Genomic DNA, 25,621 nt, shown 5'->3' on the forward strand with positions numbered 1-25,621 from the left:
AATTTTAGTATATGTCTAATTCTGGCACATTCATAACACTAATTCTCACACTTTCATTCTTCTATATACGCCCATAAATATTTATAGAAAATTTTCTAAATATTTAATTTTGTCTAGAAAACACAACATCAAAACAAAAGAAAGGAGGTGCAAAATTTCTTAATTATGAAATTATGTTTTGAGTCATACGTGTAATACGACATAGTACAAATTTTTAAGTTTGCATTTCTTTGTCAAGTTTTGTTTTGGGAGCTTGAACTAAAAGCTTTTGAACAATTTAAAATTCCATTTGATAATTCAATATTTTATGCAAATAATAGTTAGAAAAAAGTTTTTTTTTTAAAATTTAATTGAAAAAAGTCTATTTTTTAAAATATCTTAAGCCACTTTTCGTCGATGTTTTGGGTATTTATTTGTAAGTTACAATGCAAAAACCATAGCCCTCAAGAGAAATTTTGAAGGTGTGTAAAAAATAAAAATGTACATTAAGTTCGATGGGACAAAAATTTTTTTATATTTGTTGATTAGTTTGAGATTTATTAATTTTTAAACTTGTAATAAAAATACCACGCATGAATTTAGTCAATTTTTAATTTATTTAATAATTAGTTTGTATTAATTTTAAAAAACTAATATTGAAATTTTTTTTTAAATATTAACATTTGTAAAGTTGTTGGTGTTCAAGAATTTTTAACAATTTAAAAATGAACTTTTGAAGATCAGAATTAAAAATTTTTGATTGTTTAAAAAAAATTCAAAATTCTTTTAATCAATATGTTTTTAACGCTTGCCAGTTCATCGACTATCTCCATACTTGTTTTTAACATTTTTTAATTAGAAAATAATTGTAACATCTGCGTAACTAATTAATGGTAATTTTGGCTACGTAATTTTCTTCCAACGGCAGAATACAGAAATGGAACACATATATAATAGCTATATGCCTAATGTTATATCTTATGCCAAGCTAAAAAAATAACATTTCTTTTCGAAATGTTAAGTGAAAAGACTACAGAAATGAATGAAATAAAAATAATAATTTCAAATTGACAAAGAAGCTGAAGTTAAATGTAGTAAATCGAAAACAACGATTAAGCGATACTCATGCAAATTATGATAAAATCAGCTAATGAGATTCGTCTATTCAATTAATAGAGGAGGCTCCTAAGTCTTGAAAAAACAAAAAACATAAATATTGTTGTTGTTGTTGTTGTTAATTTACGTCGCACTAGAGCTGCACAAAGGGCTATTGGCGACGGTCTGGGAAACACCCCGAAGGATGATCCGAAGACATGCTATCACAATTTTGATCCTATGCGTAGGGGATGGCACCCCCGCTTCGGTAGCCCGACGACCTGCGCGCGAAGTCGAGCACTTTACGGTAGCACAGTTTAACGAGGACCAATACCGCTCACCCTCGGTCCCTACGCAGACTGATCCAAGTGGTCACCCACCCGCACACTGACCGCAGCCAGTGATGCTTGACTTCGGTGATCTGCTGGGAACCGTGTCTTAACGATCAGTCCACTACGGGACCATAAATATTACAATGGATGGTGTTTTCAATGTAAATGTAAATAAGAACAATCTCGAGCTCAATACCTGCTCTAGTTCCGGTTAGAAAGTTTGCAACTACTTACTACAGCTTATTCTGCAAGGTGATATTTTTTTACTGATATTTTTTTTTTCAATAAAAAAAGTAAATTAGATAATTTCTGAGTTCAAATCTACTGTATTTCATCAGATATTAATGCTATTAAGTAATCCTGGTGAGTTTGAAGTGAAAATTTGCTTTAGTTATTTATAGATATATATTGTTAAAAAGGGTGACATGGTTGCTAGATTTTGAATAACTCGCTTTTTTGGCAGTTCTGATTTGGCCTCTTTCCATTTGTTTCTTAATGTTTGTTCTAGTTTTAAGCTGTGCATCATCTTACGTTAGTGTTAGCACCCTTAGCATTGTAAGCACAAGTATTGTAAACACAAGTAATAAGTAATCAAATACCAAGTTTGCAAGAATCTCAGAACTCAATGATCACGTTGTGAGCCAATTGACTTTAAAATACATTGGAAACACAGTCACCTGGAAGCATAGGCCGTATGGAGATTACAGCGTTCCCTGGTGTAGAAAACACTATCCATGGAGTTGTTTTTTCTCTAATTTTGATGCCCGTGGTTTGACAGAAACAAATAGTCGGAAACGTTACATAATTACTCAATGGGGAATCAAAACAGTTCAAAATAAAAGTAAACATTGCAGCAAGTTTGAAAGTTTGTTTCTTCGGCCACAATATGATAATTTGGGTGGTTTCCCTTTCAATATTCTGTATGTTACTCTTATCTATCTGTAAAAATTTTATAACAAATCATTTTTACCGTCATAAACATTAAATTAATGTGTAAACATACTCTGATCTAAAAATATATGTTAAAATAAATGAACTAATTATTGAAATAGAAATTATAGTTTTAAGCAAAAGAAAAAAAAATATCACTTTAAATTTATATTTTCTTTCTTTGAACATAGTATAATATAAAATAACTGAATCAGTCTGCGGTTATAAAGTATGAAGCAGCCTTTTTTACTTTTAATATCAATTGAAAGTTTTCGTTTGTGTCTGAGATGACAACATTGATAACTTTATATAAATGTTAACTCAAGAAGATTTTAAAAGATAGCTTTCCTTAGAATTTATTTTGTTATTTATAAAATCGCTGCATAATATTGAAATGTTCTTTAGTTTCTTTTAAATTATTTCTTCAGAATTGTCTTTATATTTGTCATTGCCCAAACAATATTAAAATGGAATGTTGTATATTTCAGGTTTAACTGATTTGATTTTGCTAACAGAGTGCTCGAAAAATCATCCTGCAAATGAATTGACAATAGGTAATAATCTATTCCATAATCACAAACCTCCAGTAATAACATTTTTATGGGATGATTTTAGTCATAAACTGGATTGATTTTTCCATATTAAAAGTTTAGAATAATTTTAATTGCTTTATAAATAAACTAATACTAATTCTATGGTAAGAAAATAAAATTTGAAAGGAAAAAAAACAAAATTATAAAATTTGTTATTTAAAAATAGTTAATTACATGTAAAAAGAAAAAACAATTTTAGATAATTGTTTTATTTAATAATGATCAAAAATTTATGAAGTGTAAACTATAAAAATTTTTATATATTTTTAACTATGTAGTTTTAAATGACAAAATAAAAATAAAATTATGAAATCTTTTAAACAAACTAGTTTAGGAAAAGTTTTGTTTCAGTTTGATCAGATCAAGTTAGATTAGTTTTGTTCAGTTGTTTTAGTTAGGAGTTTTGTTTAATAAAATTGTCTTATTTGTCTTAGCTTTTTTTATAAGTTTATTAAGCGAATTAAAATTTTAAGAAACTTTGAATAAGTAAATTAAAATTTTTTAGAAATGTTCATAATATTTGTTTAGACATCTTTCAATTAATTATAAGTAACTTTAGCTGAGAAAACTAAGTTATTAACAACATAGATAGTGCTTATTATTATGCTGTGCTATAAGGAGCATTTAAACTAGTGACAATTTAAAAATGATTTTGCATGTATTAAGGTTATCCTGGAACTTCTGCCTAGATTTTACTTCTCCCATGTTAGCCTATGGAAAATTATTTGTCTACCAATTCATTCATTATTTCTCATGAATTAATATTTTTTTGTAATGCTTTAAGTTTTTTATGTCTTGCCATTCTCAATAAAAAATATTATTGTAGCTTTGAAAATTTTTTTTTGTTTAAAACCTTAAGAATGAAAATTTGGGAACTAGTTCCAAAATATCCATTTTAATGAATAAAATAAAAACAAAAAAAAAGTCCTTAATCAGGGGTCTGTCCAGGTCAAATTTACTACCGTTTAGCGGTACCTTCACAAATTCAACTTTGGGAAAAACGGTAGTTTCACAAAACTTTTTCTTAAAGTTTTATTTTTGTATCCCATAAGATATGATAAATCCATATTTGTACCATGTTTTTGTGTTGATTTTTTAATATAATTTATAATTTTCACAAATTATGTCGAAATTTTCACGAAATAGGTACCTCTCAGAAAAACCTAGACAGACCCCTGTTAATACAGTCGGTGATCGGTTAACGAACATATCGGTTAATGAACACTTTCACGAAAGATTTTTGTGTTCGGATAACGAACACTTTCAAGAAAGATTTTTTGTGTTCGGACAACGAACACATATTCGGATAATGAACAAAACGAATTCTAACGAACACTTCTCGGCCTGAAAAAAAGTATTATTAAGCGTTTGTTATCATTTTGAATACAAAATAAGATCACTGAAAGGAGAAATGTTTAAAGCATGCTTAGTATTGATAATTACTAAATGAAACTTGAATTAACAATGAATTTAAATTTAAAGGTCATTCAATAATTATTATTATAAAGCTTGAAACACTTCTCATTTACCACTCTGAGAATCCCAGAGCATTAAAAAAAATTCTATAATTAAGAACAAACTGCCAGTAATGTGGAGATCGAATCAGAGGGCATGGGTCTTGCAGTATCTTTTCAAAGAATGGCTATTTGAAGTTTGTGCTCCGAGCATCAAGGACTACCTTGATACCAATGACTTGCTGTTGAAAGCACTGCTGCTATTGAACAATGCACCAGGACATCCAAAGGATCTTGAAGATAATTTGTTGACAGACTTTCCGTGGCTGACAGTTCAGTTTTTACCTCCGAATACGACTTCGCTGATTCAGCCGATGGATCAGGAAATTATTGCGGCTTTCAAGAAATTGTACACTCGCGCGCTGTTTCGTCGGTGTTTTGAAGCAAGCCAATTCTCCTCAACAGTGACTTCAAAAAACTTTTGGAAATAAAAATTTGACATTCTTGAAGCTATTCGTATCATTCAAAAGGCGTGGTCAGAAGTCACACAGCGACAGTTGATTTCTGCTTGGCGGAAGCTGTGTCCATCCTTCGTTCAAGGTGACAGAGGTGATCAGGGAGACACCCCTGAAATTTTGACAACTGCTGGAGATCTGGAATTGGAGGTGAATGAGGATGACATAGAAGAGCTCATAATGGGACATGAAGATTAACTGACGACAGAAGAACTCCAAGAAATTTTGAATAAAGAACACCAAGAAACACAGCGAAATGTGTCTCCTTCCGAACAAAAGGAAGACGAAAGAGGATACCAATGCCGACATCTGCCGTTAAAGATCTTTTGAAAAAGTGGGAAAATATCAGAGCAATGGTCTTAGAATGGCACCCAAACTAAGCTGATGTCAGTAGGGTTGGGGATTTTTACAATGACAACGCTATTAATTACTTCCGGAAAATCCTGAAAAAGAGAGAAAAGCAATCGACATTGGACGTGTTCTTCAATGCTCCATAAGCAGGAAATGAAAAGGACTGATTAATATGCAAGACTATATGTATGTATTATTTTTTTAAAAACTTAATAAGAAATTATAAATTTTTTTAAATTTAATTTTTAGGGTCTCCAGAACGAATTAATCGATTTCACATAGAAGTCTATGGTGAATCGATGATCGGTTAACGAACAATTCGGATAGCGAACATAGTCTTGGAACGGATTATGTTCGTTAACCGATCACCCACTGTACTAGTTAATGACTGTTTATCATTTCACTACTGAAGTTTAACATTATTCGAAGAAAAAAAATTGATTTTTTTTTCTTCTTTTTATTATTTTACAAAAAATTATTGTAAAGTAAGTAATTAGTAAAGTAGTTATAGTAAATTCATTTTTAACTTGTTTAAAAACGTGAAATTTCTGTATCTTTAATAATAGCATTTTGATGGTGACTTGCAAATTTGTTATAATAGCAGACTTCTCGACTTGCATATTTGTTGTAAATAGGACTTTTCAGAATATGCGGTATTCATAATATCAAGCTTTTAATCTGTTTAATTGTATTATAGTAAGTTCAAAATACAAAGTTGTTAGTTTCTTTTTAGTAGCCTTGTTTTAACTTTTTATTTTTTATAGGAATAATTATAAGAAGTCAGTCTAATCCTCACCACAATGCATTGGCTGATTTTAAAAAGAAATATATTCTCAAGCAAGCTGAAAAAATTCCAAACGATGTTAGTATTTTACGTTTTATGACCGATTTTTAAAGAAATTTTTTATGTTCATAACCTACTTTTCAAAGAAATATATTTATTTTTATGACCTATTTTTAAAGAAATATTTTTATATTCATTACCTACTTTTCAAAGAAATATATTTATTTTTATGACCTATTTTTCAGAGAAATATTTTTACTTTACAACTCAACATTATGTATTGGTTTTGCAGATAAAAATTCGTGTCTTTAAAACTCATCAAGATTTTTTGAATGCTCCAGGGCATTGGACCATTTTGCCATTATTTAAAAAGTAAGTTTCTTTTTATATTGTTAAATTTTTTTTCATAATTTTTTACATAAATACAGATTTTTAAATTTTTTTTTAAGTGTAGGGTCAGGTTAGGTAAAGTGGATACATGGAGTTTGGTGCACAAGTTTCTGTCTTCATATAGCAATTTTTTCTTGGAAAAAAAAAACAATTTCCTTAAAATAATTAAATTGAAAAAAAAAACATGACTGCTATAAGTACAATTATAACACAATAAAATAGCACTATAGATATTAATTTTAAACTCTGATTTATATTTCAAATATACCTAAAACTATAACACTTTTCTTGCTCTTTAATGAAGATTTGTTGATTTCAGAAAAATGTACTGCATCCTAAACCTAATGATGAAAACCTAAGTGAAACCTAATTTTATTAGCCATTAACATTAATTCTTTAATTTAATAATATAAAAAAGCATTTTTTGGCATTTGTTTCTTAAATATAATAAAAATGCTTTTATTTAAAAGCATTTTTATTTCTAAAACAATACTTATATAAATTTTTTAATGAAATATACACTGGTATAGTGGGTATATCAAAACATGTTCTTTTGAATGCATTACTGTAAGTATATAATCAAATGAAATAGATAAGTTATACTTCATAGTTGATCTATATGGATGCAATATATATAAGATGCATAAAAAATTTTGGTAATATAAATTTAAAGTTTTGACTTTAGAGCCTGCTTTAAAAATAAAAAAAAATAAAAAAACTGGATTTTATACTTACTTTAGCGCACTCGACCCTAATTGTATGACTGTCTTAAAAATATCTGAACTTTTTTTTTTCATTATTTATGTCTTTCATTTCTCAAGTTTCATTTTTCAATTTATCTTTTTAAAATATTTTAACACTATTATTATTGAAATAAAAATTACATGTTTTATTACCTAAAATTGCAATAAGTCTTATAAGATAAGTTCTGAACTTAGTACTTAATGTTTTTTCTCAAAAAAAAAAACTCAATCAAATCAGCAAAATTTTCCTTAATTTTAATGAATCTTTTTGTAACCAGAGTTTTATTTTAATTGAATGTTTTAATTTTATAAACTTTATAATTATGCTATGAATTTCAATTTATAAACCATTTATATTTATAAACTTTATAATTATGTTCGATATTATGCTATGAATTTTAATTTATAAACCCTTTATATTTATAAACTTTATAATTATGTTTGATCGATGCACTGAACTATGGACATTACTAACCAAATTCTAACATTAATTTGCATTTGGGTTTCTTTTTTTGTTCTGTTTAAGCGAATATGTAGTCTGTCACCATGAAGGAGAATTATTATATGTGTTTTTTGATATCATAGCTTGAAAATTACATTTCTTTTAAGGAGTTACTTTTCTATTACTTTTGCTATTGTTATACGGAGTCATCATGATTGTCTTTCTTGTTATTATTCATCATCATCAAGGTTATCTATATAAGTTAGCTGATTGGTGTGTACATTTCCTTTCGTGATTTTTTTCATCAGGTCTGTCATCACGCCGGCATGTTTACAGTATAAGTGGATACCGGATATCAACAACCCTCCCGATTTGTTGAACCAGGTTCTGCTCCTGGCTCGCTCCAACCACAGTGCTGGCAAAAAATATACCCAATGGTATCATGGGTTAGAATCCCCTTGCCGTCGATCATAAACTCAGAATTACGTCGGATGTTCAACAGCGGTTATAAAATTGTAAGATAAAATCTCCCTAGAGTTAATGTGTGTTATTTCCTTCCCCCCTTATTCTTTCTCCCTAATAGGCTGCGGAATGGTATGCTAAAAATTTCTAATGTCTTTGTCAGTATGTCACATGTGTAAAATTGGCAATGTGTTGTACTTCTGGAGTCATGTTAACAGTTATAGACTTCAGATCCAATGGAAAACATTTTTTACATTTCATTTCAATGAACCTTTTCAATCATATCACTAATGGTTACAAAGATAATAAGACTAATGGTTACAAGGAAGAGGGGAATATCTAAACTACACTTTTTTGGATGTGCTTAACTGTAGTTAATATTCAGAGATTTGGTGTAGGGGGGAGGGGGTTGGCTTGTTTTTGCCATCAAAATTAAACAAAATCAATCAAAATTTGCCATCAAAAGAAAACAGGGTCTATTCAATCCTTAAACATCTTTAAAAATCTGAGCAAAATTAAAAAAACAAATGTTTTTTTTTTTAAATTAGTAATATTTTCCCCATTACTTTACATTTCCAAATAAATGTATCCTGTCAAATTTTAATGTTAAAGTAAAAGCTAGTAAAAAGGAACTTATAACTTCTTAGTGACAAGATTGACACCATTTTTTAGAAATAAAAAAATTAAGAACTGTGCAAGCCTAAAGGTAACGAGAAAATATATGTAATATAGCGAATCTCAATGGTAGAAGAGGATAAAAAAATTACATGTTTTGCCGAAGTTGTATCCTGGCACTAGCAGTTGTTTTTGTATTCATTGGGGTCTTCATTATGTTTGTATTCATAAAAGATGAAAATTCTCCCATGCATCTCACAGTTCAATTTTGTGATATTTCAGTTTTTATGTGTCTAAAAAAAATTATGTAATTTGTTTCATATTAGTAGATTTTTTTTCTATCTACTATGTTTTCCAAATTTTTCATGTTTGTATTTTTTTATAGGTTGCAAAGTTTACAAGAGTATTCTTGGTTTATATTCATGGAAGAAAATACTAATATTCACCTAGATAATTTGATTAAATTACTCTCTAACTATAATAAATCTGAGGTATGTATCATCTTGTAAAACTGTATTTGAATTATATTTTAAAATTTTATTATTTTTGATTAATAAAAGTATATTACAGTCTTTGTCTGGAATGTATAACCCATCTAGCTTTTTGGTTTGATAATTGAATTACCTTTAATATTATTTAAAATATATTAAATAGTAAATAAAAAGGGAAAACAGGAAGTTTTTTTTCTGTCATATACTGCAACAGTCACTGATCTAGTTTAACTTAGCTTTTTCAAAATACTGGGTTGTAACCTTTTCTCTTTTTAATTTTTTTTCAAACTTTGTTTACAATGTGGCAAAATGTAATCTCTTGTGAATCTATGCAAATAAATTATAAGAAAATTTTTTTAAAAAAATTTAATTAAAAAAAAATGTATTCTTTTAATAATTGAAAAAAAAGTTAAATGAATAAAAGTTAAGTAAAAAAGTTATGCTTTCAAAAATAAAATATGCTTTCAAAATTCCAATCACAACCATCATATTATTCTAATACTTTACTTTAGCTATAAATTACATTTGAGTTATAAATTATATTACTTTTTGTGGTTAATATCATCTTTTTAGTTTTCTGTTCATATGTTTATAGATATATATATATATATATATATATATATATATATATATATATATATATCATTGTAATTTGCTTCGTGTTCTTAGGGTTATATTTTGTTCAGATTTGTTTTGTCTTAGATTTTATTTACTTATTTTGTTTATTTTTATTATATGCATCCACTTAGAAAATTTATTGTACATTTATAAGTCAGTCATATTATTTTCAAGCAGAATCTAATAACATCCTGAATTTTCATAATTACAGCTTTATGTTAATGTTTGCCCTCAATGTGATATTTTTTGGCACATATTTGTATCTCACAATTTAAAAATGATTGTAAAAATGATATTTTTCCCATGGAAATTGGTCTAGTAACAATTCTTTTTAAAATATTTTCAATTTTTTTTTTATTTTTCATTTCAAATAGCGCATATAAATGCTTTTTATTATAGTATTTTATGTTTATGAATAAGATTTATAATTGATTAATTAAAAAATTATATAACCAGTTGCAAAAATCAAAAAAATTTAATAAAGTCAGCATGGAAAAGTTAAAAAAAAAAAAAATTTCTGAGTGTTTCTGTCCACCATGCATGAGCAGCCTATAGAAAAATACTTAAAATAAAACTAAGCATTAAAATCAACAGACAAACTTTTTGCCATAGTTCGAAATGCATTTTTCATTTACTATGTTTTAGGATGTATTTGTTGGACATGCTTTAGTTGATGAAAACCCTACTATTATTCATCATTTTGCAGCAGTAGAAGATTCTGCCCTCTCTTATCCACATTTTTCAACCGGTTTCTTTCTCAGTTCCACATTAATCGACAAGTAAGATCACTTCTTCTCACACAATTGATTTCAATTTTTGGTTTTCAAAAAAGTTTTATGTATCATGTTTGTTCATTCAATAATGACGCTTATAGTAGCCAAGCTCGTCAGCAATTGGCCTTTTTGTGACTTAAATGAGGAGGTTGCACCTTTTGTTTGACAAGAGAGCAAGGCAAGGGTGAAAGTATGTCTTAGCACAGAACCCCACAGATAGATGGCAGCACCACATACTCATGAAGCCACTTCCTCAATTTAGACTTAGGTCTGAATGGGAAGGAAATTTTCTCCAAATCCCTGTACCCATATTTTTTCTCAGCAGCCGACCACAGGATTTTTTCCCCCACAGATTTTACAAGCATGTATGTTGCTTAATAGAGAACCAAAATTCAATTCTCTAACCACCAGGCTACCGCGGCCCCTTTTATGTATCATAATTTAATAGTTTAAAAATTTTGATATTTCTATTGCTTTTAAGGAAAATTTTCCATAATTTAAATTTAGGGTTATTTACTCTTTTGCTCTGAAGTTACTGGGAACTCCTGATTATATGTGATTTTGTCCTGAGATAAAGTTTGAAGCAAGTACAATGTTTAAATATTATATATTATCCTTTTTGTTCAAGAGTAATTTTGCTTCTTATTTAAAAAGATTATAAAATCTTTTTTTCATTGATAAATATTCTTTATCTTATTTTATAACTGACATTGAACGTATTTAGGTTCACTATCAGTGTTCAACTTGTAGCCTGGTAATTTTTAACCCAACCCGTAAGATAATGGAACTCTTTGATCATTCATTGAGACAAACTAGCCTTCATAAATGTCTTTTTTTTAATTAATTAGCATTACGTAGAGAGAGAAACCACAAAAACTTCTGGCAATTGACTTGGCGGCAAAGGGATTCTTACCCCGTGATCCACTTATTCTTGGGAATGTTTTGCATCAGCATTGTGAGGGATGTAAGTCGGGAGCAGAATCCAAATTGACCATTCATCGCTGGGATTTGAATCTTAGGCGCCTCATTGGGAGGTAAACACTATGTTGTCCCCTGAGTCATTGTAGCTGTGATAAAAAAAATTTTTTAGAACCAGTGAAAAAGACATGATAGAACATACAAGTAAATCCGTTTATTTGTTGTGTTTGGCTGCCCAATGTCTCAGATTATCAGTTCTCTATGTACAAAATATGAATAATAAGACAAAAAACAAAAGTGGTAGCTCACAGTGTGCCTTTTTTTTTTTTTTTTTTACGCTAGCTTACTTGCAAAAATTATTCAATTTTAAGTTTATATTTAGAAATATATATATACTAGGAGGCTTCGCCCCCTGCTCGCTGGTGCTCGCCAACCCCCGGAACTGCTTTCGCAGTTCATTTCGGATGGCTTCGCAATCCGATGCTCGCTTTACTCGCTCATTGGATACGTTCTTAACGTCTAGCTTTTGTATACTTTTTTGAACACTGAAGTTCCGAAAACTTTTCACTGTAGAAAATTCTAAACCTGTACATTTCAATATTAATTTGAAATTGCAAACAGTTCACATATTTTTCTTAATCACACTATTCTAAATTTCAGTTGTTGAGAAAAGTAACTGTTGTAAGTTTTGTTTTAAAATCTTTCCCACAAAAGGGCTAAAGCCATGTGTTGTAAAACAATATGAAATAGTAGTCTGCCACTGAACGCGGGATGTAAAGCATCGGCTTCGCTAAAGATAATTTTGTATTTTTAATTCTCTGAATGGCGCCACCCTAATATGGAATTTGTAAACTAAATGTATATATTTTTGATTGTTGATGAAGCCCATCATTTTGCGTTTTCATCAGTGTTCAGAAGCAGAACAACTATAAGTTCTTTATTTTATCACAAAAATATAAAATGTATAAAAAACAAAGAGTAAGAAAATGAGTATAGTCATAGAAAAAGTTAAAATTATAATATAGTATTTATCAGTTAAAATAAAACTTTTTGTTTAAGTCATTGTTAACAATTCAAATTTCTCCGAAACAATTCTAAACCTTAATTTTGCTCACTACGTGCTCTTGCGCGCTGAAGCCTATCAATTAAAACGTATTAGCGTTTTATATAACATGGATTAGCCATATGATGCTCACTACGTGCTCTTGCGCGCCGAATCCAATCAATTAAAAATGAAAACTGTTGCCAGCGCGAGAAAAGAAATATCATCGGTTTTATTGATACATACATACGTACGTATTAGCGTTTTATATAATATAATATATATATATATATATATATATATATATATATATATATATATATATATATATATATGTATATATAAATTGTATTATGATGCATGATGTTCGATGATTTTTTCAGACTGAAGAAAAAGTGTGAAAATTGTGCGTTTTCCATTGATCCAATGTATGAGGTATTTATTTATGTAATTTCCTTTAATTTTGCTTATAAATTTATCAGAAGTTAAAAATTTTTCTTAATTATCATTTTCAATCGATATTAGTGTAATATCGCGAATCATATTACCTAAGTGATTTAAAATATTGTTGAATACAAAAATTTAAACTAAAAGTAATACATAGTACTTTATTTGCATCACACTAAAGCTGCACAATGGGCTATTGCATTGGCGACGTTAAACTAAAAATAAAGTCGACCTGAGGTTTATAACTTTATAGCCTAAATTTATGAACATTTAAAATGCTTTATTAGTTTAAAGGAATTCTACAAAAGAACTAAAATTAATTACTTTTATTACAAAAGTTTTATCACTTCATAATATAACTCAAATGTTTCCATTAGGCATAAAATTAAAATTTTATTTTGAAGGTACATCAGTTTTCTTAACTATCATAGACAAGTATTGAGTTCTATCAAATATTTAATAGCCAAATGTTGTTGCCTGGCTCTTTTGAAAACATGCGGTAAATGTATTAAGAAAATAACATTCAGTCAATATAATTTTGCTTCTTTAAAAGCATTTATTTATTTAATTTTATATGCAATAAAAGCACTTATTTAAAATGCTTCTCTGTTGGGTTTTTTTTTTTTAAACACAGATAACAAACACTGAGTCCAAAATTAAGGTCACAAACATAAAATCTGTAAAAATTAATGAACTATTCATTGTCACACTGATGTATTACAATAAGAGGAAGAATATAAGAAGTTAATAATAAAGAAAGATTTTAATTGTGAATTAAGAAACAGGCTATATCAAATAAGTGTTAAATCATGAATCAATGATAAGGCCTTTATCTCGAGGAAAGTCTGTTTAATGTGGAGTGGGAATACCTTGTGCTACTATGCAAGCCTCACCACGAGTACTCATACTGTTTATAAAGAAGTCAAAAATTCTTGTGGCAACGAAGCTCATACCTTCAAAAGGGCGACTTTTAACCCCTGGTGGATATTAGGAGGAGGTGTCGCTATGTATCAGCTTTTTCTAGACCATCACAAGCATGCGTAATAGGATCAAGATTCAGAGGTCTCGAGAGCCCATTCATACAGCAAATATCCTTCAAGAAAATCATCAACAACGTGAGCTCTGTGTGACTGTGCATTATCCTCCATAAAAAAGTAGTCTGGAACAACCTTGCATAGGGCATTTACGCCCCCAGAAAAGGGTCTTTATGCCTGGCATTCAGTCATTTGTGTCCCTTTAACTACATCTTACAGGAAAGCCCGGTTGTTCTGGAGCAAAACGCATCTATCTTGTATACAACAAAAATGTGGCGTGTTCTTTTCAGTGGTGAATCGAAAATCACCCCATTGAGTGATTCCTGTTTAATCTGCATTTGGAGAGAACATTGAGCTTGCTAGCATCCATCTTACGAAAAAGAAATTGACAATTTGGTGAATTGACAATTTCTTTATCTGAAAAATAGAAATGTTGAACAGTTGCATAATACTGCATGATTTTGATGTGGGTCCTGTCACTACTCATTGCTACAGAGATGAGGTTCTTAAAGCCCATGTGAGGTTGTTCTGGGATACTAATGGCTCAGACTTCTTTTTTATGGGCAGTAGTATGCGTCTTTACTGAACTCACATTGTTAAGGATTTTCTTGAAGGAGAAGCTATTCATTCCATGAGTTGGCCCTTGAGGTCTCGATCCTATTGAACATATTTGATATGATCTAGAAAGAGCTGTTTCACAGCGGAATTCCCTCCCAGGACCCTCTACGTTTTTGGAAAAATGGTCTTTGTTGCCACAAGAATTTTTTTGCACTCTCCTGAATGCAGGGCTGATTGGGCTCCGGAAAAAATCCGGATTTCCGGATTTTTCGCTAATCGTGATCCGGAAGTTTCCGGAGATCGAAAGTCCAGACGTTTCAAAAAATCATTGATCACAAAAGTTACCGGAAATCAAATTTTCAAAGGTGAAACTTAAAAACACAGTTTATTTTATTTGTTTGTAAGGGAGAGCCAGATACTTTATATTCAAGATTAATATTAATTTTTTATCAGTAAATAGTTAATATAATCATGAACTCAAGAATAAAAGACATATTTTTTGTAAATTCAATTACTTCTCCAGGTTATCATAGCTATGTGTAAATGGTATAAGTATGTGTAAAATTTTAAATATATTTTAAGTAAACTAAGAAAGATTGAGAAAAAGGGGAAAAAAACCTTGTTTAAATTTTTTTCAATTTAAACTGTTTTTTTTTTTTTTTTTTACTCAAGAAATTTTACGGAATTTTGACTTGGGCTCACAATCACCCCTGTGAATGTATAAGAGCTTGTTGTGATGCTTGTATAGCAGTACATAGAGGTCGCAATCGCTAATAGACTTTTCCTGCCATGAAGAGTTTATCTTTGATTCATGATTTAACACTTTTTGATATATACTTCATTACTTAATTCGCAGTTAAAATCTTTTCTTTAGTGTTATGTTTTTATATTCTTTCTCCCACTGTCATGTTTCCCCTCTCAAAATTTCCTGACAACACATTTTATTAGTTTGCGTAGATTTTATGTTTGTGACGTTAATTTTGGACACCCGTGTAATTGAATAATATTCATTCCATTGTTATTTTTGTTGTCAATGCTTATGAGCACTTAAAGTGTTTTTCAGTTTGGTTTTTTTTTTTTAACATTATTGATAATAATTTTGACGTATTTCTTGTTGTCAATAAAGAAAGTTTTAAGTTTCAAAATTGTTTTCATTCTTATTGCAGCTAGCTAAATATATTTGGGATACAGCTCACATTAAACTGATGCATGAGTCTCAACTGTGTTTAAAGAAGGCACCAGGTTGTGCAACATGGACTGAAGAGCCATCAAATTGTGTAAGTGTCAGTCTTAATATTTATGCCTGTTTTTCTTTTTTTTTACAAAATATTGTAATGTTATGTAATGCACAGCATGAAATATTGCAATTCGGCTACTTTGTGGGATGAAAATGTTCTTAATTTTGCTTCGAACTTTGCAATTTACCCCAAAAATACTCGATTCAGCGGATCCTGTTTAAATTTTTCTCCTTCATGTTGCTGCTGCACGGTATGCAGTTCATGCAGACATGGGGAAATTTAAATATATTATATAATATTGTTTATGCTGTAGAATGTTTTTATTTAGAGGGGATAAATGTAATAACTGAGTTCTCATTGTAAACTATTAATCTAGTAAGAAAAGAATTATAAATTATTCTTTACGAAAGAGTTTTGAAAATTAAAAAGTTTTATATTCATGAAAGCTTTTGTTTTCAGGTGATTTATATAATTTTAATTAAAATAATTTTAAAAAATGCTGTCAAGTTTTTAACATTTTAATTTTTATTGGAAACTCTTTATTTTTGAGGTGTTTGCAATTGTTTCATTTTTGTAAAACCCCATTTAGAATTGTTTAATTTATTTTTTCTTTTTAATTAATTATCTTTTTTCAACTTGCCCTTTCAGTTATGTTTTATGTTAAAAATAATTTATTTTATCCCTGAGAATAATTAAATATTGTTTTTACTTTGTTATTGAATAAAAATAACTGTATTTTAAATCTTAGGTGGAGTTTTAATTGAAAATAAGTCATTTTATGGTTTTTTTATTGCATTTTATTTGTAACTTTTACTTAAATAAGTAAATTTAATATGATCAAAAGTTTCAAAGTGCTTTTTTGCATATTTTTGTAATTTTTTGTTGTAAAAGAAAAGCTAATTTTAACAACTTTCTTGCAGGAGATATGAGTACAGTGTTTTAAGTAATGATTGTATTTTTTTAAGGGACAATCAGTAAAATCAGATAAATTGTTTGTTGCTGTCAAAACCTGTGAAAAATTTCACCTAGATAGAGGTAATTAAGAGCTTAAAGGTTTCTCACTTCTTCGAATGTAAGATCCTTATATATAATTTAAGTCCTTGTATATATTATATTTGTATAATCCTTAATTCCTTATGTATAGCATAATTTATATTTTGTAGGGTCCTTATTTGCTATGTTCAGTATTAAGCATATGATGTTATATTTTAAGTAAGGCATTCCCACAACAGCTCATTATGGTTCATGGAGGTTAAGACACCTCAATTTCATGATGGTGGCAATGTGGTAAACCTTGCTTAACAGCTGTCTTTACTTCCAGAAAAGCTTGTACCTATCGATCTGAAGCTGAGTTAGCTTTGAGCCGTCACCAGAGACCCACAGTTCATTACAATAACAATCTAGTGCTTTTAACCATTGAGCCATTGTGGCTCATGCTATACTTTAAGCTTTTTTTTTATGTATTTGTTATGCAAATTAAAACAGGACACCCACAAGTCAGGGAGAACAGGTAAAACCTGAAATTGTCAGAGAATTTTATATTTACTCTGAAAAGCAGGGAATAGTCAGAGAAAGTTGCAATTTTTTACAAAAACATGGAAAATTCTTATATCATACCTGGAAAATGACCAGTTTTAGAATTGTCAGTAACAGTAATCTGTTTATCTAACATCTGTTACAACTATTTGTTTTAAAAATTTCAATAATTTTAATTTTTGATAAATCTTTTGGTTTTTCACTAATTATGTTTAAAAAATTCTTTAACCTTAAAAATTCTTTGATTAGTTTAAACTATAAAAAAATTAAATTTTTTACAGTTTAAACTAATAAAAAAAATCTGAAAACAGATAGTTTTAAACTTTTTTGAAAATAATTATAATGCTTTAAAATTTATTTAACATTATTTCTTCTTAACTAATAAACAAGCAATTTTCAATTTTTTTCTTAAAGAATTGAACTGTCAATAGACACTAAATCATCAAAAGTTTGTTAAAAGGCCTCTACCTTTGCCATCTTGGATTTTAGGTCAAATTTTTGATTTTCATAGTCTTGATGTTCTTTTGTACTTCAAAAATGTTTGATGATATAGCATTATTTTGCAGTATAATATCTTTCAAAATAGGGGGGGGGGGTAAAGAGGTCACTTTATTAGATGAGGAGGAATTTTTAGAACTTCTTTCAAATTTTCCTCAAAACTTTAAAGCAATAAAAATCTGTGATTTGTGGCTTTAAATCAGTAATTTAAAACTGCACAATTGTCAGTTTTTAGATTTAATTTTATTATATTTTAAACTTATGAAAGCTGATTTGAATAATTCTTATAACATAAATTGCACCCAAAAAAAAGATAATTATCAAAAAAAATTTAAAAACTGTCAAATGCATACTATTATACTACCTTTTCTAAAACTACTGATTGTAAAAACTGTATTAATATAATTTTGTTGGAAAAAATTAAGAGAATCTAAATTACTGCATGCTTTATATTGCAAGTTCTTATTAAACGATGAATAAAACTAATTAATTTCTTTTGCCCGGAAAACATTTTATTTCTCATTTTACACACCAGATGGCAGTGCCAGGATATTTTTTAGGTAATTGTAGATAGTTAGTTTATTTTAAACTAGATGTCAGCGCAAGATGTTTGGATGTCAGAAAAAAAGGCACTTTTATGACCATTTTCTTGAAAATTAACTGATTGTTAATTTTAACTGATTGTTAGGGGTTAAGTACAAAACACATCATGAAAGCACAATTCAAAAATTTGACCTAAAAATTCGAGATAATGAAGCAGGGTTGCAAAAAACCCGGGTTTTTGTCGAAAAACCCAACCCGGCAGGGTTTTTCTGGGTTTTATTGGGTTTTTCTGGGTTCTATTGGGCTTTTCTGGGTTTTTCATGTTTTTATGGGAGGGTTTTCAAAAGAGAGGGCAGGGATAAGTACCTTATTTTAAAAAAACTTATTTTAATATTAATAATTAAGTTTAATTTATAAATTGACTTCATATAGATAATTAATACAAATAAATTGATGTGAAAGTCTGAAAAAAGTTTCTTCATATATCATGATACAAAATGTTATATGTACTCACAAACGTCACACATTTGAAACTTATTTTAACACAGGATTACTTTTTATTCATATTTTAATCTTAAAAAATGTTAGGGGAAATTTTTTTATTTGCATAGAAAGCAAATCAATGGCCATACAGTCAAATCTAGCCAGCAAGGTGACTCTCCAGTCTCCAACACAATTAGTTTCTTCACTGTAGGTTAATTTTTTTTTTAGGCTAGATAACATATATATTTCAATAGAATAGCTCTTTAATATAACAGGGGATGAAAAAAGAAATCAATCTTAGAAAAACCCACTTTAGGGTGGGTTTTACCAGGTTTTTCAGAGTGGGTTATACCCAGTAAAACCCGGGCGGGTTTTATTGGGCAGGTGGGTTTTTTGCAACCCTGTAATGAAGCCTTTAGTAGAAATAGTGCCGCACAAGACGATCTTGACAATGTTTAGAGAAAACACCGTAACTAAAATTGATAATTTTATTTAGTACATGTAGTGAAGAACACTTGGGCCCCTGATGTGCAGAATATCAACTTCTTCAGTGATGCTAAAAATGAAACCATACCCACCATCAAATTACCAGTTCAAAATGTTCAATCAGGACATTGTGAGAAAACTTTAGCCATCATGAAATATTACGTCCATAATAACATCAGAGCAGACTGGCTTATTATTGCTGATGACGATACTTTACTTAGGTAAAACAATAATTTTGAATTTTTATGCATGTTTACATCTTTGAAAAATAATAAATATTATACAGTGGAGAGTAAACTAATATTGAAATGCAAGTTTTTTTTTATATAATCTGAGCATGAAATTAATGATGGTTCCATTGACCACTGAAATTTTACTGGGACCACTGTGAAATAAATATTAGTGGTCTTCCACAACAGCAATCGATGAGAAGTTTGTTTGTTTTTAACTTTTGGTTCATGTTTTAATCTGTATTTTTGTCACATCATTCACTGCATTGCAATTTTTCAGTTAAATTGACTTTATTAACTTTGCTTTTAAACAATCTAATAGCCTCATGGTCTTCAGACTCAATTTTCTTAATTCCTACCTCTGATATAATTACCATTCTATTAAGTTTTTGATACATTTCAATTTCAAAATGTCCGTCATGGATATCAGTTTTCATTCAACAAAAGTAATTCAGCATGCATTATATTGCCTGCATTTTAAATGCTACAATGTACAATGTTAATAATTTAAATTAGTGTTTTAATTATGGACCCGAGCACAAAATTTAGCAAAAAAGTTTTGTTTTCATATTTTTTGGAATTTTTAAGGAGTCTTTATTCAAAATTAACGTTTTTATTGATATATAAGAAAATACTGTGCAATTTCCTTTTGAAAAAATACTTTAAAATTCTACTTATATTGTAAGGAGTCTTGAAAGGCCCTTAAACAATTACCCCCCCCCCTCTTCGAGTATGGTTTTGCTATAATTAATTATAAGACAGACATACAAACTTTCTTTCATTATTATATTTATTAAAAAAATTTTTTAATTGTTATTATTCAGTTTCTGGGTTAAAACAGAGGTTGAGATAATCTTATGGTTGAAATGTACATTGCTTATATTATTGCTCTCCACTCTTGAAATCATGATTATTTTAAAATGTGTATAATTTCAGCTTTCCTAGATTAAGAAAACTGTTATCATGCTATATTCCGGAACAATTTGTTGCCATTGGTGAGAGATACGGATACAGTGTCATCGATGAAAGTGGATATGATTACTTAACTGGAGGCAGTGGGTAAATAATATTTCGTGTTTGTTTTTTAAGGGGACTCTACTCTTCACCCCCTGAGAGAAAGAAAACATTTAAATATGCTCTTAATGAACTTTATTTAATCCTCTCAAATTAAATGATAAAACACATGATAATTTGTTCAATCAGAATAATTTTATTTTATTACCAACACTGAACAGCTGCCCCAATTTTGAATTAATGCTATCAATCAATGTTCAAGTCCTGAGCCTTGTAATTTTAAACATAGTGCAGAAGGCAATGGAAATTCTGAATAACGCATTAAGGCAAACTAAACTAGCCTTCCTAGAGAACTTTTTGATGGACCTAACCCGAGTTGCGTTACATGAAGCGGAAAACCTTCCACAGTTAGCTCTACTGCAAGTGGACTCTGACCCATGATTCCTCTACCACAGAGGATATTTGATATCAACGCTGTGGACGAAGTGAGCCAGGAGTAGAATTCGTATCGACCAGCCATCACCGGGATTCAAACCAGGATAACGTCATTGGGGGGCAAACACTCTATCACCATAAACAATTTCCTAAACAATCAATATTAGAGTATTGATAAATTTTTCTTCTGCGTATCTCTCTACACCAGGATAGATAACTTTATCCTATGAATTGCATTAACTTTCTCATCCTTTAATACATATTATAAATTTAAACTAGAACGCATTGATTATTTTGGTGCTATGGATTGACAACTGTGTCTTCTTTGCATTAGTCTTGGATCAAAATATTAAGAAAAACTTTTTAAAAAAAAACGAATTTCCTTTTTTTTAAAATAAAACTTTATTTTTTGGTAATATTTTTTTTTAACCCACTGACGGTTCTGCACGTAAAAAGTCGTATTTTAACCAGCAGTCTTCTCCTCACTGCAAAACCGGTTTTCCCACGTTATTAGATAGAAAAGTGATGTATTGGGGAGAAACATTTTCCCAATTTCGCTAAACCGCCAGTGGGTTAATAACCTTTACTTTTGTAACCTTTTTGCAATTTAGTGAGGAACTTTTTATTTTATTTTTCAGACAGTAACCTTTTTTCATTTTTTGTATGGTGGGAACCAACTTATTTATTTGATATAAACAGAATATATAATTCTCTTCCTCCATATCTAGAATGGTCTTCTCTATGCCGACTGTGAAACTCTTGGTGAGAAGCTGTTTTTGCCCATCCATCAATTCACCTGACGACATGATCCTTGGATTATGTTTGAAGAATTTAAACATTCCAATCACTCATTCTCCACTCTTTCACCAGGTATCATTCTTATTTTTATTTTCCACTTCATTTGAATGGCTAACATGTTTTTTCTAATTTATTTTGCCTGCACTGGCCTTGCAGATAGGGGGACGAAGAGGGTAATGACTCCAACCATCCTGCTAGTTTGAACATCTAATGGAGGAATAAAGACACTGAAACTGTTACTATAATTTTTGTAATAAAATTAAATATTCTAGCAAGAAAATATTTCGCTGAAGCAGATGAAGTTTTAGAGTATAATAAATATTATTCGCATGTAAGAAAAATTAAGAATTCTTTGTTGGCATCATTTTAAGGGCTCTATCTTTGTATGGCTATGGTAGGAATGCCACATAATCATGCCCCAGATCAGATGACGAGGCCAACTCCTGAGCTGGTACCCCTTTCTCCAAACTTCCACACCACAACCAACAAGAGGGTTTTCAGCTATAGCAGGATCAATGCACCTTGCTGCAGATACACACCAGTTGCTTTGTTGGCCACCAGGATCAAGGGTCCTGGTGGCCAACCCCTGGCTCTCCAACCTGCAATGTGAGCGATGCTAATAAAATGCTCCACTAGGAGGCTTTAATAAGACATCTCACATTACAATGTTAAGCTAACATGGAGCATCATGTGAAATCATCAATCATAATATTCTGAGAGTATCATTTATATTATGCAATATATAATGAACAATTTGTTTATTCTTTTAGAATTTTGTTCACATTTTTTTCTCCTCCTAAAAAATAATGTATTCATAAAAAATCTCTTTATAGGGTAGACCATCCGACTACTCAATGAATTTCCTGAAAAGTGTGAAACATATCTCTTTTCACAAACATTGGTTAGTGGATCCTTATGATGTTTATAAAACATGGTTAAAAGAAGCAAGCCACTTTGAGCACTCAGAATTATAATCGATCTTTGAATGTGGGCACAAACTTGATTGTTGCTGTGTCTTTTATTGTATATAAACGAAATACGTTTCTTACATCTTCACAGTAGTGTGATACATAAATATTTCAATTTAACTGCTGTTTAAATACTGTAAATAGTGTAATTTGCATGTAAATATAATTCATATCTTAATATGTATTTAATCCAAGTGCCATTTATGAAATGTTACATTCTGTGTTTTTGTCTTTGATAAACAAGTTGTCAGTACATTTCCTTTCATTTCAGTATGTTCTTTTTTTTGTGAAAAAAAAAATAGTACTAAGATAAATTATATTTGACATCTGCATACATTGATGGTGTTCTAATTAGTGTTTTTAACTCTATTACACTAGAAAATTTAACAAGTGGGGGATCTAAAAAATGAAGAAAAATTGCATTTTGATAAATAAAAAATAATAATACTTTTGTTATTTTTTATTTATCAAATTGTGGCGTAAGCATTGACTGGCAAAATCTGATATAGATTTGTTTAATCATTTTCTAAAAAAAAGTTAACACTAATTGCACCTATTTAAGTAACAATCAATTATTAAAGTTACATATGTTAATATTAATGATGGATTAAGATAATTTTTCTTTGAATCAATCTTCTAATCCAATTAATTTCTATTTCACTACCACTTAAAAAAAAATCTGGCCAAAGAGAGCAAAAGAATTCCATAATGAATTACATATAGAGAGCATAAAGAATTACATAAATGTAACGGAATTACGTTACATTTTATTTCGTTATATCAAATCGTAAAGCAAGTTATGAATTTCATTTTATTCTTCCGTAATAATTGTTATGTTAATAACATAATTTATACTTTAAAATGTAAGGACACTTTTCTCTTAAAAAAATATTTAATTATGTTTAAGTGGTCAATTGTAATTTTTAATAAGTAAAGGGCCGCAACACTAAATTTTACACAATTGTATTTTTCCTTAATAAATTGTACAAGCAATAAAGTGATTTAAAAGTTAATTTATTATCATTAAGCAGAACTATGATTGATTACCAGAGTTTTTTGATTAATAACCTAAAAATAAAATAATGCTTTTAAAAATGTTTGAAGACATATTGCAGGACATGGCACACACAAAAAAAACGGACTAACAATTTTTAATAGAACTTAATTAAAATTAAATAAATTAACAACATATAATGTATAATAATAAGACTAGACTTTTACTAATAAATAAATTTAAATGGTTTGAAATACCTTTTGGGGCAATGAAAAGGTGCAAACACTTATTGAAATTCTTATTAATGGACCGAAAGTAGTCACCCTATAATCTATCCCATACCTGCCGAAGGCTTCAAGGAATCCAAACTTTAGTAAACAACAATTGTGTACTGACCAAACGAACAATTTCAAACTGTCGTTTTCCTTGTTTAATAAGCTCTAAAAAAGCCAAATAGCAATTCATAAACTAAGAGATATATTATAAATATTTTATATTTAAAGTAGTAGCCAAAAAGAAATTCTATTCAATAATGCATTAACTTAGCCTGAGTTTTTTGTCGCATCCTGTATATAACTAATTTTTTTTAACAAAAAATAAGGTAATAATTAAAATTAATATGTAATTTATGAATAAAATAAAATATCAATAAATACCTGAAAAAGGTAGAGTAAATTAATTTTTAATAACACTTTAAGAACATTAGAATTGCATTGTATTATCAAATGTTTTTGATTTTCGTAAATTTGAAAGATTACCTGTTATCCAAAAGCAACTTCTTATATCTTGAAAAACTGTTCAACACCAACGTTTTTTATTGGAGGATATTGAAAATAACAAGACTTAATGCAAAAGGTTTTGCTAATTTATACTAATGAATTTATAAAGAAAAAAATCAAATGTAGCATTCTTTTAAAATGAAAAATATTCAAAGTTCATAAAAAAAATTTTATAGAAAAGGGAAAAATGTAAAAGAAGAAATGAACAAAAAAATCAAGAATAGTTTCTTACAACGATAAAAAAACAACCGAAAATACATTTATTATCGACACCCTAACTTGATCGTTACTGTTCCTGTGGTCGGAAGTAGTACACTACAGGTAGCAAAACTACTCTAGTAGTTTAGTTTGCATGAGATGTGTTACTTAAAAATAAAATAAAAAACTAGAGTAGTGAGCAGTGCATTATAAATTACCATAATTTGTTGCCATTCCTGGCAACTACTTATAACACGAGTTTAGCAAAGAAATAAGGTTCAAAGGAAACTAATTTTTCAAATATGGTTAGTTCAAATATTTGCTTATGCATCACTGGGCGCAATGAGATTGCCCATGTGGTTGAATGTTAATAAAAATTACTACAAATATTTAAACTTGCCATTATGAATAAGAGCGGAGCCACAATGGTTCAGAGGTAGTAAATGGTGACTGATGCACGTTAAATCTGTCGAGTCTCAAAGTCCTCCATGTTCCCACAACAAATCAATACCTCTGGGGGTACTGATCCAGGAGTTTCCTTGTCTTCTGGATTGGTTCAAAATTACAAGGCTACGGAGTTGAACGTAAGTAGTCGTAAACCCATGAAATTGGGTCGGCTGTTCAACGACGGTTATAAAATAAAATGGTTCAGAGGATAGAGCGTTCGCCTTCCAATGAGGCGAACCGGGTTCGAATCCCAGTCGATATGAATTCCGCATCCGGCTTGCACTGACCCCAGTGCCGACGTGAAATATCCTCAGTGGTAGAAGGATCATGGGTTACAGTCTCCTTGCCGTCAGGCTAACCGTGGGAGGTTCTCATGATCTTCCACTCCATGTAACGCAAATGCCGGTT

The 25,621-nt window shown here is 29.5% G+C and overlaps 1 protein-coding gene across 1 annotated transcript; it reads left to right on the top strand.

The window, feature by feature from the left end:
* The first annotated feature begins 2,179 nt into the window (after nucleotides 1–2,179).
* On the top strand, nucleotides 2,180–23,060 carry LOC107448346 (beta-1,3-glucosyltransferase). The gene is made up of 13 exons (XM_016063507.4): nucleotides 2,180–2,326; nucleotides 2,825–2,890; nucleotides 6,014–6,111; nucleotides 6,326–6,405; nucleotides 9,071–9,176; nucleotides 10,440–10,573; nucleotides 12,911–12,962; nucleotides 15,733–15,843; nucleotides 16,770–16,839; nucleotides 19,361–19,571; nucleotides 20,517–20,639; nucleotides 21,758–21,899; nucleotides 22,661–23,060. Exons 1-13 carry the CDS (start codon nucleotides 2,293–2,295, stop codon nucleotides 22,799–22,801), a joined length of 1,368 nt encoding a protein of 455 aa, XP_015918993.1. The 5' UTR covers nucleotides 2,180–2,292; the 3' UTR covers nucleotides 22,802–23,060.
* The last annotated feature ends 2,561 nt before the right edge of the window (nucleotides 23,061–25,621 follow it).

Source organism: Parasteatoda tepidariorum, chromosome 4 (assembly GCF_982258835.1).
Source record: "Parasteatoda tepidariorum strain Cologne lab strain chromosome 4, Ptep-v5.0, whole genome shotgun sequence".
In the NCBI taxonomy this organism is placed as follows: Eukaryota; Metazoa; Arthropoda; class Arachnida; order Araneae; family Theridiidae; genus Parasteatoda; species Parasteatoda tepidariorum.